Below are 17,730 nucleotides of genomic sequence, written 5' to 3'. Positions count from 1 at the left end.
TCATCTGTATCAAACTCTCACACTGAGCTGACCCCTTCATCTGTATCAAACTCTCACACTGACCACTTGATCTGTATCAAACTCTCACACTGAGCTGACCCCTTCACCTGTATCAAACTCTCACACTGACCCCTTCATCTGTATCAAACTCTCACACTGAGCTGACCCCTTCATCTGTATCAAACTCTCACACTGACCCCTTCATCTGTATCAAACTCTCACACTGAGCTGACCCCTTCATCTGTATCAAACTCTCACACTGACCCCTTCATCTGTATCAAACTCTCACACTGAGCTGACCCCTTCATCTGTATCAAACTCTCACACTGAGCTGACCCCTTCATCTGTATCAAACTCTCACACTGAGCTGACCCCTTCATCTGTATCAAACTCTCACACTGACCCCTTCATCTGTATCAAACTCTCACACTGAGCTGACCCCTTCATCTGTATCAAACTCTCACACTGAGCTGAGCACTTCATCTGTATCAAACTCTCACTCTGAGCTGACCCCTTCATCTGTATCAAACTCTCACTCTGAGCTGACCCTTCATCTGTATCAAACTCTCACACTGAGCTGACCCCTTCATCTGTATCAAACTCTCACACTGAGCTGACCACTTCATCTGTATCAAACTCTCACACTGACCCCTTCATCTGTATCAAACTCTCACACTGAGCTGACCCCTTCATCTGTATCAAACTCTCACACTGACCCCTTCATCTGTATCAAACTCTCACACTGAGCTGACCCCTTCATCTGTATCAAACTTTCACTCTGAGCTGACCCCTTCATCTGTATCAAACTCTCACACTGAGCTGACCCCTTCATCTGTATCAAACTCTCACACTGAGCTGACCCCTTCATCTGTATCAAACTCTCACACTGAGCTGACCCTTCATCTGTATCAAACTCTCACACTGAGCTGACCCCTTCATCTGTATCAAACTCTCACACTGAGCTGACCCTTCATCTGTATCAAACTCTCACACTGAGCTGACCCCTTCATCTGTATCAAACTCTCACACTGAGCTGACCCCTTCATCTGTATCAAACTCTCACACTGAGCTGACCCCTTCATCTGTATCAAACTCTCACACTGAGCTGACCCTTCATCTGTATCAAACTCTCACACTGAGCTGACCCCTTCATCTGTCCATGTTGTGTTGAAGGTGTGAGTGCTGTGGTCATTTCCTCCCTGTACCCATCAACCCTCCCATACTGAAGACATTACTTTTTATTTACAGATGACGAGAGCAGAAAAAGCAGACCACAACAAACAAACAGAAACCGAGCATCTGGTGGAAATCACCAGGCTCTTTACTGTAAATAATATTACTGACTGCTATCAGACTCTATAGTCATCTACACAGCACTCCATACACAACCAAATCTCATGCTAGGTAGGCCTGTCAACTTACATTTCAGTCCTTTAGCAGACACTCTGCTCCAGAGTGACTTACAGGAGCAATCAGGGTTAAGTACCTTGCTCAGGGGCACATCAACAGATTATTTTTTCACCTCTGGGATTTGAACCAACAACTTTTCAGTTACTGGACCAACGCTCTAACTACGAGGCTACCTGCCGCCCTGTCTGTCGCCAGAGATGATACAGTATGTATAGCCAGGTCTACGGTTTGACCAAAAGGCTATGCCACTAATCAAGGGGGTGATAGTTGGCTTTTCAGGCAAAGTTATTTATAACAACAGGCTATAACTTGACGCACTACTTTCAAGACATAAAGGTTCCTAATTCATGAGCAACCATCTTGGCTCCAAAGCAAGAACTTCTGAGCTAAAGTACCTGCTGCCTCTAGTGGACGGAGGTGGTTAGGAACCTTGAGTCACCGTGTCTGAGATCTGACGACTTCCATTGGCTGTCGGACTTTGTCACACAACTATTATAGAAGCAGGAGCAGTCTGCTGCCTATCTGGCTTCAGCTCAGCAGGCTAACACAGTCTCATAGTGTGCAGGAGACATGGGTTCAAACTGCAGTCTGCCACCACCCTCTAGACGTAAAGGGGCTATCTGTCATGCAATCTGATGTGTTTGTTTCACAATCTGTGGTTTCCCCTGGCATGATAATTAACCCATTCTGAAAGCAGCACATGATGACAATAAAACGCACATGCCAAATTAATAACAGCCTTTAAAAAGAGCCTTCCAACACAAACAAAATAATGTAATCCGGAAGAACCCGAGCTGCCTCTCCCTCTGTTTAACTGGAAAGACCAGTCACTTTCTTTCTTTCCCATAGGACTGCATAGCTGAGGCATCCTAGGCCTGACAGTGAGGGGATCCAGCCACAACATGTCATAGGGACCTGGGTGATCTGAGGCATCCTAGGCCTGACAGTGAGGGGATCCAGCCACAACATGTCATAGGGACCTGAGTGATCTGAGGCATCCTAGGCCTGACAGTGAGGGGATCCAGCCACAACATGTCATAGGGACCTGGGTGATCTGAGGCATCCTAGGCCTGACAGTGAGGGGATCCAGCCACAACATATCATAGGGACCTGGGTGATCTGAGGCATCCTAGGCCTGACAGTGAGGGGATCCAGCCACAACATGTCATAGGGACCTGGGTGATCTGAGGCAGCAGTCTAATACCATTTTCACACTATCATGTTGACCTGAACTGTACAGTGCTGTCTCAGGTAATTTATTTCCCCACCCCGGGTCTCTCCCTCTCTGGTCCAGAACCACAGACCCCTTGTCTGGTCTCTCCCTCTCTGGTCCAGAACCACAGACCCTTTGTCTGGTCTCTCCCTCTCTGGTCCAGAACCAGAGACCCCTTGTCTGGTCTCTCCTTCTCTGGTCCAGAACCACACATCATGCTTTGGTACCAGATCCCTGGTCTCTACCTCACTGGTCGAGCCACATATCATGCTATGGGACCAGATCCCTGGTCTCTAACTCTCTGGTCCAGCCACCAGACATCATGCTTTGGGACCAGATCCCTGGTCTCTACCTCTCTGGTCCAGCCACCAGACATCATGCTATGGGACCAGATCCCTGCTCTCTACCTCTCTGGTCCAGCCACCAGACATCATGCTTTGGGACCAGATCCCTGGTCTCTACCTCTCTGGTCCAGCCACCAGACATCATGCTATGGGACCAGATCCCTGGTCTCTACCTCTCTGGTCCAGCCACCAGACATCATGCTATGGGACCAGATCCCTGGTCTCTACCTCACTGGTCCAGCCACCAGACATCATGCTATGGGACCAGATCCCTGGTCTCTACCTCTCTGGTCCAGCCACCAGACATCATGCTATGGGACCAGATCCCTGGTCTCTACCTCACTGGTCCAGCCACCAGACATCATGCTATGGGTCCAGATCCCTGGTCTCTACCTCTCTGGTCCAGCCACCAGACATCATGCTATGGGACCAGATCCCTGGTCTCTACCTCACTGGTCCAGCCACCAGACATCATGCTATGGGACCAGATCCCTGGTCTCTACCTCTCTGGTCCAGCCACCAGACATCATGCTATGGGACCAGATCCCTGGTCTCTGCCTCTCTGGTCCAGCCACCAGACATCATGCTATGGGACCAGATCCCTGGTCTCTACCTCACTGGTCCAGCCACCAGACATCATGCTATGGGACCAGATCCCTGGTCTCTACCTCTCTGGTCCAGAACCACACATCATGCTTTGGTACCAGATCCCTGGTCTCTACCTCACTGGTCCAGCCACATATCATGCTATGGGACCAGATCCCTGGTCTCTACCTCTCTGGTCCAGCCACCAGACATCATGCTTTGGTACCAGATCCCTGGTCTCTACCTCACTGGTCCAGCCACATATCATGCTATGGGACCAGATCCCTGGTCTCTACCTCTCTGGTCCAGCCACCAAACATCATGCTATGGGACCAGATCCCTGGTCTCTACCTCTCTGGTCCAGCCACCAGACATCATGCTATGGGACCAGATCCCTGGTCTCTACCTCTCTGGTCCAGAACCAGACATCATGCTATGGGACCAGATCCCTGGTCTCTACCTCTCTGGTCCAGCCACCAGACATCATGCTATGGGACCAGATCCCTGGGAGCTAGCCTACTATGGGAGAGCTAGGCCTGATTGGAGAGCATTGTGTAATTAAAAGCTTATAAATCTTAACAGCTATTGACTAAACACTCTATCCCCCCCGAGAATTGCAGATCTGCTTCTGATAAACACGTCTACATGGGATTTGGGAAAGACAGACACAGGATTAAACACCCCCCTCATCTCTGCACCCAGAGTCATTAACAGGGAGAAATTATTACCAGACATGTATGAAGGGGAAGGATATGTGTTGGGTGTCTCTACCCCTGCCAACATAGGTCTCTCTCTCTCTCTCTCTCTGACACACACACACACACACTTCAGTGTTCACAGCTCTTTGCCTCTCATCACACCAGTCATATCCTGTGAGTTTGTCCAGTGGCCAGTTGTCAGACTGATTGAATGGATGGATGTCTATCAGTACATTAGATCTCCTCCTGATAACATCTGATGACATCACACAGCAGTGCCCTCCAGCTTTGATCCGCACGACTAGATCAGAACAAGAGCTGTGTCACAAATGGCACTCTATTCCCTATATAGGCTCTGGTCAAACCTAGAACACTATAGGGTATAGGGTGCCATTTGGAATGCATCCAGGGGCTGAGTAACCAAACAGAAAAGTCCTGTACAAAAGAGTTGCTGTATACAAACCCCTCATTGAGAGTATTATGTCTGAATATTCCAAGAGCTCGGAGGATGATGGAACGTTCACAACGCATTAGGCTCAATCTCTTCGTATATCAACGCCGTCAACATGCTCTCTTAGACTGTTTACAGCCACTCGGTCATTGAGACTGTTGAAATATATGACTGATGTAACTGATAAGAAGTGAACAATGCAGTAAACGTGATGTTTATGGTCTGGTGATGAAAAGGACCAAACAGAAAAGGGATTTTAAAAGACTCAGATTTTTGATATATGTTTCTATTTCTTATTTTCAAGTGTCTATTAGGTGTTGTTCCTTCCTCTTCTTGTTGTTATTAAAGATAATAATGATAATAACAATAATAATAACAATAATAATAATAATAATAACGATGATGATAATAATAATAATAATAATAATAACAATAATAATAATAATAACAATAATGATGATGATAATAACAATATTAAGAATAATAAGAATAACAGTAACGATAATAACAATAATAATAATAACAATAATAATAACGATAATGATAATAACAATTATAATAAGAATAATAACAACAATAACAACAACAGTAATAATAACAACAATAACAGTAATAATAACAACAATAACAATAACAGTAATAATAACAATAACAGTAATAATAACAATAATAATAACAATAATGATAATAACAATAATGATAATAACAATAACAGTAATAATAACAATAATAATAACAATAATAACAATAATGATAATAACAATAATAATAATAATAGCAATAATAATAATAACAACAATAATAATAACAATAATGATAATAACAATAACAATAATAATGACAATAATAAGAATACCAATAATAATAGTGCTTCTACACCTGCATTGCTTGCTGTTTGGGGTTTTAGGCTGGGTTTCTGTACAGCACTTCGAGATATTAGCTGATGTACGAAGGGCTATATAAAATAAACTTGATTGATTGAAAAATAAACTTGAAACTTGATTGATTAATAATAACAATAATAAAGATTATGCTGTACGCTCTTAGAATTAGTGACTTGAGGAACGTTGGGGATCCTCAAGGAACCATTTCTAGTCAATGCTTCATATTTGCACCTTTGGTTAGTTGAGGGGTTCTTGGAGGAACCTTTAATGACACCCTGTAGTGGAGGTGTGGCTTAGTAGGGGCGTGGCTTTAAGATAGATCTTTTATGGTCCCCGTTAGAGTAAATGTCATTGTTGTTCATCTGTTCTGTTGTATTGCCGTCACATGTTAAGGTTGAACACTGACCGTTTTGTAGCTTCAATGAGGCTAAACAAGGTGCAGGACTTTCTCAAGAGCCTATGCAAATTCCAAAGTTGTAATAGTTACCACTTTATTACTCTATGTAATCAGCAATGTTAATGTTATTATTATATTAGAATATGTAAGATGCATAAATATTCAAGGAACATTATAATTTGCTGTGTACAAACTTAACATGATGAACAGGAATGACATTTATGCTAACAAGTGACCAAAAAATCTGGAAGCCACACCTCAAATAAGTCATGCCTCTAATCTGATGCCACCTCGACAATATCTTATTAACAATGTTAAAAAAAGGAACTGCTCCCGTCACAAAAAGGTTCCGGTTTGAACCTTTATACAGACTTCTACTCTGACCCTGGCCTCATGAAGGCCATGTATTCTCTATATTAACACATACAGACACACAGAAACCACAAGTATACAACACTGGGAGACTGTACAGACACATAGAGACCACACACTGGAGCAACTACACTCACTACAGTATACTGCACTCACTACAGTATACTACACTAACTATAGTATACTACACTCACTAGAGCAACTACACTCACTACAGTATACTACACTCACTACAGTATACTACACTCACTACAGTATACTACACTCACTACAGTATACTACACTCACTACAGTATACTACACTCACTAGAGCAACTACACTCACTACAGTATACTACACTCACTACAGTATACTACACTCACTAGAGCAACTACACTCACTACAGTATACTACACTCACTACAGTATACTACACTCACTACAGTATACTACACTCACTACAGTATACTACACTCACTAGAGCAACTACACTCACTACAGTATACTACACTCACTACAGTATACTACACTCACTACAGTATACTACACTCACTACAGTATACTACACTCACTAGAGCAACTACACTCACTACAGTATACTACACTCACTACAGTATACTACACTCACTACAGTATACTGCACTCACTACAGTATACTACACTCAATACAGTACACTACACTCACTACAGTATACTACACTCACTAGAGCAACTACACTCACTACAGTATACTACACTCACTACAGTATACTACACCCACTACAGTATACTACACTCACTACAGTATACTACACTCACTAGAGCAACTACACTCACCACAGTATACTACACTCACTACAGTATACTACACTCACTACAGTATACTACACTCACTACAGTACACTACACTCACTACAGTATACTACACTCACTAGAGCAACTACACTCACTACAGTATACTACACTCACTACAGTATAATACACTCACTACAGTATACTACACTCACTAGAGCAACTACACTCACTACAGTATACTACACTCACTACAGTATACTACACTCACTACAGTATACTACACTCACTACAGTATAATACACTCACTACAGTATACTACACTCACTACAGTATACTACACTCACTACAGTATACTACACTCACTACAGTATACTACACTCACTAGAGCAACTACACTCACTACAGTATAGTACACTCACTAGAGCAACTACACTCACTACAGTATACTACACTCACTACAGTATACTACACTCACTACAGTATACTACACTCACTACAGTATACTACACTCACTACAGTATACTACACTCACTACAGTATACTACACCCACACTCACATGGATGCCAAATGTACTAGACAACACAGGGTCAACATAGTAACACACAGTCATACCATTCACTGTGAACACCCAGTACTGCATAAGCCATGCATTTGCCATATTTTATTAAAGTACCAATCAATTATTTTCTCTTCAAAATACCTTTCAATGCTAGTTTAATAACTTGTTTCAACTCAAACTTTAACTCAAACATGGAGCCAATTGATGGAATTTAATCAAACCTACCACACCAAAGCATGTTTTAATTAACTAGGCCTACTGCCCGCCCATACCCATTCATTCTGAAAACTGAAAGCTTCTACCTGTGTCTCTTTGTTAACAACAGATGGTGCGCAATCTCTAACGTTAAGGAAGTCTTGAGTTTTTTTTCTCGCCTGAGTTAGAATACCTCAGGATAAGCTGTAAACCATACTATTTCCCATGAGAGTTTTCATCTATATTTTTCATAGCTGTCTATTGACCACCACAAACCGATGCTGGCACAAAGACCGCACTCAACGAGCTGTATAGCGCCATAAGCAAACAAGAAAATGCACATTAAGAGGCGGTGCTCCTAGTGGCCGGTCATTTTAATGCAGGGAAACTGAAATCCGTTTTACCACATTTTTACCTCAGGACCTCAGAATGGGAAGAATGTTCACCTTACACCTTACAACCGGACAAAAACTCTAAGCACACAACCAAGACAACGCAGGACTGACATCGCAGGAGTCCCTGATGTTCTTGAGTGGCCCATCCAGAGCCCGCACTGCTTGTAGCATCATATCCAAGACAACTGAAGGCTGTAATCGCTGCCAAAGGTGCTTCAACAAAGTACTGAGTAAAGGGTCTGAATATTTATATAAATGTCATATTTCCAGTATTTTTTTTGTCATCGTGTGGTATTGTGTGCAGATTGATGAGGGGGAAAAACAATTTAATCAATTTTAGAATAAGGCTGTAACGTAACAAAATGTGGAAAAAGTCAAGGGGTCTGAATAATTTCCGAATGCACTGTAGCCAAGTTATCATTACTCATTGTGAATGTATTATTACTTACAGTCTTATTACATCTTTTACTTCTCTATTATTTGTCTATTTTCTTGTTCTCTGCATTGTTGGGAAGGGCCTTATGTAGGCATTTCACTGTTAGTCTACACCTATTGTTTATGAAGCACGTGATGAATAAAAATAGGATTTTATTTGAATTAACCATTTAACTGTATGCTTAATGAGGGAGACACACCCATGGTAAGAGGCCCAGCTTTTGCATGTACTGTATTACATAGATTTCAAATAACGTTAAAGTAGGAAAATGGTAAGGGGGCATTTCATTCAGTCATTTCATTCAGTCATTTTTTTTTTAAATAGTCAAGCCCTGAAGTTTTTATTTGGGGAGAGAGAAATGGACAGAAAGCTGGAGGAACAACTTTTTTCTCTCCACTTGACATACTGCAGTGAAACCAAGTTAATCCAAATGAAACCGGCATTTTGATGGAACCACTACATTACTGCTGTTTACTGCTGTTGACATTTTTGGGGACAATAGGCTTCGTCTTGATGAGAGCAACGCTGCTCTTTCTCTCGCTGTAAAAACGTTTGAGCAAAAAATGTGCCCTGTCCACTCATTAGGCCAGCATATAAATGTTTCATTTTACCTGACTTTTTTTTAATGAAAGACATTTATGCAGGGTAGGGTGATTATTTATTCACCTTATGGTGCAAGACAGCTTGCTCAGTCCGGTTGCTCATTCGTTTGTCTTCAACATATGAACATTGAAACGCTCTAAAATTCCTGAATTTGACCCGTGACGTGTTTCCGATAAAACATTTAAATGCAGTTGAGAATATACACATGGAAAAGTATTGATACGTCAACGTCTCAATTAATAGGCTAGACCTATGGCCAATGGTTTGACTCGGGACACTACGCCTTTTACTTGGATCAATTAAAAGTTGAAATAAAACTCTAAAAGTAGAGTAATAAGTCAGTAGCACTACATTTTCAAACTCCAAAAATAAACAAATTTCACTAAGATAATGCATGTTGGATAGCTAGGTACGCAATGTGATAAATTGTCCTAAATGAATTAGCATGGGACATTTAAAAATGATATAGGCTCGACCTGATACTAACCCGTGCTAAATATATTTTGCAGTCAACACAGTGAGTTCGTCTTTGTTTTGCGTAATGATTTAAATCAGAACGTACACACTCAAGTAGAATTATAAAAGTATAATAATTATTATAATTATAATAATTGTCAGTAGTAAAGCTGTTGATACACTTTATTGTTAATGTGGAATGTATAATCTACATTTATTTTTATCTGAAATCTAAAGGTGTTAGGCTACATGAAAAATCTAAATATGAGATAATATAATCCAAACCAAATATTACTATCATAGCTAATAATAGTTTTTATATGGTAACCTAGTGATAGAGCATTATTTACGCTAAATTATCGCCAAAACATTGACACCTTGCTTGTAATTGTTATTCTTCACCCATTTAGGCTATTATTTTTAATAGCCAATTATTCAGGCTAGACGCACGACCAATGATTAAATGTACATTGTATTGGGCCTAATATTAACGATCATTAATTAATAGCATTTTTATACTTTAAAATATTACTATTACTATTATAATTAGGCCTTGAACAATTGTTGTTATTATCATTGTTATAAACTGACACCTAATACTTTTATTTGTATTTGTAATGTTGGTAAAGTAGGCTAAAGCTGACTGAAAAGGTGAAGTTCATAATAAAAGAGTAGGTGAACAAGTTTTACTCACTGTTTACGTGGTGTCTGTACTTCGCCTGGTTGGGTAGAAAGCTCTGTCCATTGATGATAAGTATTGAATCCAGGGCTGGACTTGGGGATGTTTCGGGGAGCAGAAGTCGGATATCCGTCACTCGGAGCTCGATGGTTCTCCTCCGCGCTCTACTTGAGTGTGATAGCAAAGCAGCTTGACAGAGCGCGAGCGAGAGGACGATAGATAAGGCAGATACAGGAAATACGCTCTGTGTGCTTGCTTGCGTGTTTGTTTGTGTGTGAAGGAGGCGGAGAGAGAGAGACCTCACTGTCGGAGCTCCTAGATTGAACCGCCTATAATGCGCTCGAGGGGATGGACGACAGGCAGCACAACTCAAGAGTCCACGTTTGTTCATTTATTCCTTGCTTTCCAGAGGATATGAAGTTAGAATGTTACTTTATCTTTACTACCGGAGCCATAGATGGGCTAAACGAATAGTGGAAGCAGCAAGGTAACCAAATATCGGACCGTTGGTTATGCTATAGATGATACGAGAGAGGGAGTATACGGAGACTTCGTTTGACAGGGTGCGAGAGAGGAGGTATCAGATGCTATTACGATATAATGGAGGAGGTATAAGAAGCTATTATACTGTATATCCATTCAACATCAGTCATTGGCCTTTGTAACACTGCACATGGACGGCTTTCACGCTAATCAAAATTGAGCTCCTCACTTTTGAGCAGGTGATCCAGAAATGTCTGGAATGTCAACAATTGACATTGGCCGATCGATTACAATATCTGGGTGCAATCTGTCTCCTCTCAATTGTTGACTTTCAAGAGATCATTCTGACACATCATGTAGACTACAGTCAAACGCTTAACCTGCATGTTCTGGCATTTAAACAGAACCAAGATTGATAGCGTTTGCCTTGTGCGTAACCGCGTTATAATGTCCTCCTCGACGTACAATACATATGCCTAAAACTCATGCAATATTTATGATTAAATGACTAACAAAATTAAAATCAAATCCTATAGCAAGACTATAGCAATCAAATGAGTGTCGTAAATGTAAGGTTGGTTTCACTTACTTCCTATTAACTAACCTGAGTCAGATTAAATGTTTAAATGCGCGGGCAACTAATAAATTAGTGTAATCGAGAGAATGTATCTCATGGATTCTCACCACACACGCACGCACGCACACACACACACACACACACACACACGCACGCACGCACTCTCTCTCTCACACACACACACACACACACACACACACACACACACACACACACATTATATACTTAATTCACATGTATAGGGTATAGGCATATTCTATGCTGTATAGCCTGATAAAATAGTATAACATTTTCACAAGACAGACCCAGGGCCTACATAAACGCCATGTGTTCAAAACGTTTTGTTCCTCGACTTTAAAAACAGCGTTCTGATTGCCAACACGTTTATAGGCTTACAACGGATACTCAGATAGTCTATATATAAGGTGTTAGGCATCGGCGTACATAACGTCTGTACAAACGAACATTCTCACTGTGTTGGTGGCATGTTAAATGACGATAGTAAATTGGTCGCGGCCACAGGTTTTCTGTAACTAGGCCTACTGGACTATATTTTCTATGAGTGCATGACATACATTATTTTCATTTGATTTATAAGTTTAAACAATATTTAATTATAATGTTGTTCACGTTGTTATGAAATATTCCACTTTTTTTGTCAGGGGCATAACACGTTTTGTAGTCAACAAAATTGCCTCTCAATAAAACACCCAAGCTAACATATCAATCAAAATACCAAACATGCAGCAATGAGTTACAGTCAAGACGGTCAGTAGTTATAGGACTACCGTAGGGTCAGTAGTTATAGGTCTACCGTAGGGTCAGTAGTTATAGGTCTACAGTACTTTCAGTAGTTATAGGTCTACCGTACGGTCAGTAGTTATAGGTCTACCGTACGGTCAGTAGTTATAGGTCTACCGTAGGGTCAGTAGTTATAGGTCTACCGAACTTTCGGTAGTTATAGGTCTACCGTACGGTCAGTAGTTATAGGTCTATCGTACGGTCAGTAGTTATAGGTCTACCGTACGTTCAGTAGTTATAGGTCTACCGTACGGTCAGTAGTTATAGGTCTACCGTACGTTCAGTAATTATAGGTCTACCGTACGGTCAGTAGTTATAGGTCTACCGTACGGTCAGTAGCTATAGGTCTACCGTACGTGCAACAGGATTTTAGACAAGCTGCACCAGGTCGTCGACATCGAATGCAATACAATGTTAAAAGAATTACAAAATAGAGCTTTATTTCTCACCTGAGTTAGATAATTACATCTTGCAGACTGAAATTTGACAGTCCATCGCCACAAGTAAGTCGGCCACCAACCAACCTAGTTGACGATGCTTTTCATTGGCTATGTTGACACTTGTATTAGTAGAATGAATATTCACGAGAGACAGAGGGCCCCGAAATAGTGATAGCATTTGCGAGTGTCATTCATATGACGTGAAAACAGCGCAACCCTATGGACATTTTATACAGTCAACAAAAAGCCTCAACTTTGCTTTTTACAGGTCTTCACAAACAATCATTATTCACAACTATTCTCTTACCTTCAACAATCAACTATAAAGTAATTCATTTACATACTTTCGCCTCGTTGGATTTCTGTGGAGTTTAAACTAACCGGTCTCTTGATTTCTATAGTTACCACTTTGAAGGACATTCCGTAACCTATAACTAATGTGTAGATTACATTTCGTTAATTGTAGCGTTGTTACTGATACTTTTTCGATTCCAGAATCTCAATAGGACAAATATACATTTTCACACAGTTGCCAATAAGGGAATGGTGTAATTTATTAGACAAATAGTCTAAAGTAATCTAATACCCAAATGTTAAATATTTTATTTCCCAATGAGTAAATGGTGGATTAAAACATTAGTCTAAACTATATTCACAAGAGTAGGTTAGTGATTGTAACCAAAACTATTCTGTGTTTATAATTAGTCGCATCTTGACGCATGAGCCGAAAGCATTTGTTATTTTAGTTCCGATATTTTTTGCCTATTTGTCAGGCCTATTTCGTTATTTCATTGTTAATATCTTTAAATATATATATATATTATTTTACTCTGCAAAACGAAATCTTTCCAATTAATGTGAATTAACAATGACCGTTGGCACATAATTAGAGTGTTTGCGGTCTCTGTTCAGCTATGTATTACATTCCACTCCTTGCCTCTCCTGTCATTTGTCTTGTGGCAAGGAGTGGAATGTTGGCTCAGAAGACTGGTACCCAGGCTAGCACATAATGTCAGAGGACACATTTGTGTCTGTACTTACTGAACGACTTTACCGCAATAACTACAGTTGTATGTTAGCCTATTAGCAACACCACCAATCGGAGGAATAATGCTACGAAGAAGAAAAGGAAGATGAAACCTAACATAAAACAACAGCAATTGTTTTTACAGACGAAGAAAATATTGTTCAAAGGCCGTTAGGGAAATTGAAGATGGAATTATATGCTACACAATTACTTGGTGTTCGACTTCTGATACCTTGAATATATTGGCATCATTTTTATTGCATAGTCACAGAACGAAATTGAATGCAAATTATTATTTAAAAAAATGGGGGTATAGTCGACAAAACATTCGTAGGAATAAATTATTAAATTGTTTCAGGATTTGACAGATTCTGCTACAAATGCATAAATGAAAAACCTGAAAAAGTGTAATCACCACATTCACCACATTATATTTCATGCATTATCATGGTGATAGGAGAGAATTGCAATGATAAGATCACGTGCCATGGGGTTTCAGAGGCTCCTCATGAGACAAGGAAAAAGGTGAGGAACCTGAAGAGGTATTTTCTCCACAGGAATTTTGTTCCAACATATTACATTTCTGCAGGCACGACCCTAAGCCTCAAGACATTGGGCAACACACACACAGTTTCGAAGGGAAAGTATGCTCGCTCTCTCTCTCTCACACACACACACACACACACACACACACACACACACACACACACACACACACACACACACACACACACACACACACACACACACACACACACACACACACACACACACACACACACACACACACACACACACACACACACACACACACACACACACACACATTAAATAGTCATGAAAAGACTCTCTAACATTTCAGTTGATTGATCTACCTGGTACCTGGTATACATCATGCAGCAATCAGATTATACAAGGAGTTAACCTGAGTAGTAGGTTAAATGACTTGGTGTGATAGCATGTATGGTGTGCCTGTCTGGCATGACGCACCTTCTGGGGACCTTGAAGAGTCATAACATTACCACATAGGTCCTCTACTGTTGGGTCAAAGGGAGGGGAGCTCATGTAGCCTCTTAGCTAATGCAAAACACATTGACGGCAGCACTCGGGTCAGACAGACGCTAATTGAGCTAAAAGACCTTGCTTTGCCACTTGATCTTAAGGGTCTAGATGGTTAAGTCAACATAGGCAGGAACTGAGGCCAGTTTTAATTTCTTACGCCACTAAAATAATGTAATCTACAGACTCCAAGACCAAAACTCACTCCAGCTTCTCTTTCCCCCTCCCCTTTGTCTTCATTTGATTTATCACATGGTCATAATACTATAACATATTCCATGACTGCCACTGGTAGCTCTACACATGACCAAATCTCAAAAGAATAGGGAAACAGTTGATGCTGGTTATTTTGTGGCATAAAGGTCTGACTGAGAGGCTGAGAGAAACTTTGGTCATCGAGTGGCTTTTATCATCTGTCTACAATATACTGTATCTACCATCCTGTCTGTCTGTCTAAAATATACTGTATCTACCATCCTGTCTGTCTGTCTAAAATATACTGTATCTACCATCTTGTCTGTCTGTCTAGAATATACTGTATCTACCATCCTGTCTGTCTGTCTGTCTACAATATACTGTATCTACCATCCTGTCTGTCTGTCTGTCTGTAATATACTGTATCTACCCTCCTGTCTGTCTGTCTAGAATATACTGTATCTACCATCTTGTCTGTCTGTCTAGAATATACTGTATCTACCATGCTGTCTGTCTGTCTACAATATACTGTATCTACCATCCTGTCTGTCTGTCTACAATATACTGTATCTACCATCCTGTCTGTCTGTCACCTGACTGTATGTCTGTATGCTACCTGTAACGGTTTTCCTCCTCCTCTTCATCAGAAGAGGAGGAGCAGGGATTGAACCAAAATGCAGCGGAGTTTGAGGACATAATTTATTAAAGAATAACACGAAAACACGAACTTGACTAATAAACTAACAAAACAACAAACGGTGTAGACAGACCTGGACGACGGACTCACATAACACGAATAACGCACGAACAGGGAAAATAGCCTACACATAAATTAACGATGAACAAACAAACCGAAACAGTCCCGTATGGTGCGACAAACACTGACACAGGAGACAACCACCCACAACGAACACTGTGAAACAACCTACCTAAATACGACTCTTAATTAGAGGAACGCCAAACACCTGCCTCTAATTAAGAGCCATACCAGGCAACCCATAAACCAACATAGAAACAGAAAACATAGAATGCCCACCCAAACTCACATCCTTACCAACTAACACATACAACAAACTAACAGAAATAGGTCAGGAACGTGACACTACCTGTCTGTCTGTCGGAAATAAAAAATACTTAGACATAAATTATTTGAATGGGATGGTCCCGTTCGATGTCTTTGAATAAGACAATGTGCTAGACCAATGTGAAAACAATCAGACTGTGAAGTGTAGCGTTTGATCCAGAGTTATAATCATGTTAGTTACGGCATGGTAAACATAGCTGGACTACAGTCACATTCATCTTATCTGTGCTCCAGGGATGAGCTGGACTTTGATCCCAAACCTCACGTTTGTTTGGAGACTCACTACCAGGATTTCTGCTCTGCACTGCAGACAACTAGAAGGTGCAACAGCATATGGAGCCCAACCATATGGAGCCCAACCATATGGAGCCCCAGCATATGGAGCCCCAGCATATGGAGCCCCAGCATATGGAGCCCCAACATATGGAGCCCCAGCATATGGAGCCCCAGCATATGGAGCGCCACCATATTGAGCGCCACCATATGGAGCCCCACAATATGGAGCCCCACCATATGGAGCCCCAGCATATGGAGCCTCACCATATGGAGCACCATCATATGGAGACCCAACATATGGAGCCCCACCATATGGAGCCCCACCATATGGAGCCCCAGCATATGGAGCCCCAGCATATGGAGCCCCAGCATAATGGAGCCCCACCATATGGAGCACCATCATATGGAGCCCCACCATATGGAGCCCCACCATATGGAGCCCCAGCATATGGAGCCCCACCATCTGGAGCCCCACTATATGGAGCACCATCATATGGAGCCCCACCATATGGAGCCCCACCATATGGAGCGCCACCATATGGAGCCCCAGCATATGGAGCGCCAGCATACGGAGCGCCAGCATATGGAGCCCCACCATATGGAGCCCCAGCATATGGAGTAGGTAGTCACCTGGAATGCATTTCAATTAACAGGTGTGCCTCATTAAAAGTTAATTTGTGTAATTTCTTTCCTTCTTAATGCGTTTGAGCCAATCAGTTGTGTTGTGACAAGGTAGAGGTGGTATCCAGAAAAAGCCACGTCCATTTTATGGGAAGAACAGCTAAAATAAGCTAAGAGTAACAACTTTAAGACATGAATGTCAGTCAATCTGGAACATTTCAAGAACTTTGAACGTTTCTTTTCAAGTGCAGTCGCAAAAACCATCAAGCGCAATGATGAAACTGGCTCTCATGAGGTCCGCCACAGGAAAGGAAGACCCAGAGTTACCTCTGGTGCAGAGGATAAGGTCATTAGAGTTACCAGCCTGAGAAATTGCAGCCCAAATAAATGCTTCACAGAGTTCAAGTAACAGACACAGCTCAACATCAACTGTTCAGAGGAGACTTTGTGAATCATGCCTTCATGGTCGAATTGCTGCAAAGAAACCACTACTAAAGGACCCCAAGAAGAAGAAGAGACTTGCTTGAACCAAGAAACATGAGCAATGGACATTAGACCGGTGGAAATCTGTCCTTTGGTCTGATGAGTCCAAATTTGAGATTTTTGGTTCCAACTGCCATGTCTTTGTGAGATGCAGAGTAGGTGAACAGATGATCTCTACATGTGTGGTTCCCACTGTGAAGCATGGAGGAGGAGGTGTGATGGTGCTTTGCTGGTGACACTGTTGTGATTTATT

General features: G+C 41.4%; 1 protein-coding gene across 1 annotated transcript in view; it reads right to left on the bottom strand.

Annotated features, from left to right (window-relative positions):
- The window catches only part of LOC129859960 (DNA-binding protein SATB2-like), a 51,133-nt gene extending 40,311 nt beyond the window's left edge, over nt 1-10,822 (bottom strand). The window contains exon 1 of the mRNA XM_055930238.1: nt 10,447-10,822. Within this exon, the coding sequence (XP_055786213.1) occupies nt 10,447-10,822 (376 nt within the window). The remainder of the gene's footprint in view (nt 1-10,446) is intronic.
- Nucleotides 10,823-17,730: the final 6,908 nt, after the last annotated feature.

The sequence above is a fragment of the Salvelinus fontinalis genome, chromosome 7 (assembly GCF_029448725.1).
Source record: "Salvelinus fontinalis isolate EN_2023a chromosome 7, ASM2944872v1, whole genome shotgun sequence".
Lineage (NCBI taxonomy): Eukaryota > Metazoa > Chordata > Actinopteri > Salmoniformes > Salmonidae > Salvelinus > Salvelinus fontinalis.
The sequence above is the reverse complement of the archived record's forward strand: the minus strand, read 5'-3'. Positions and strand labels throughout refer to the sequence as shown.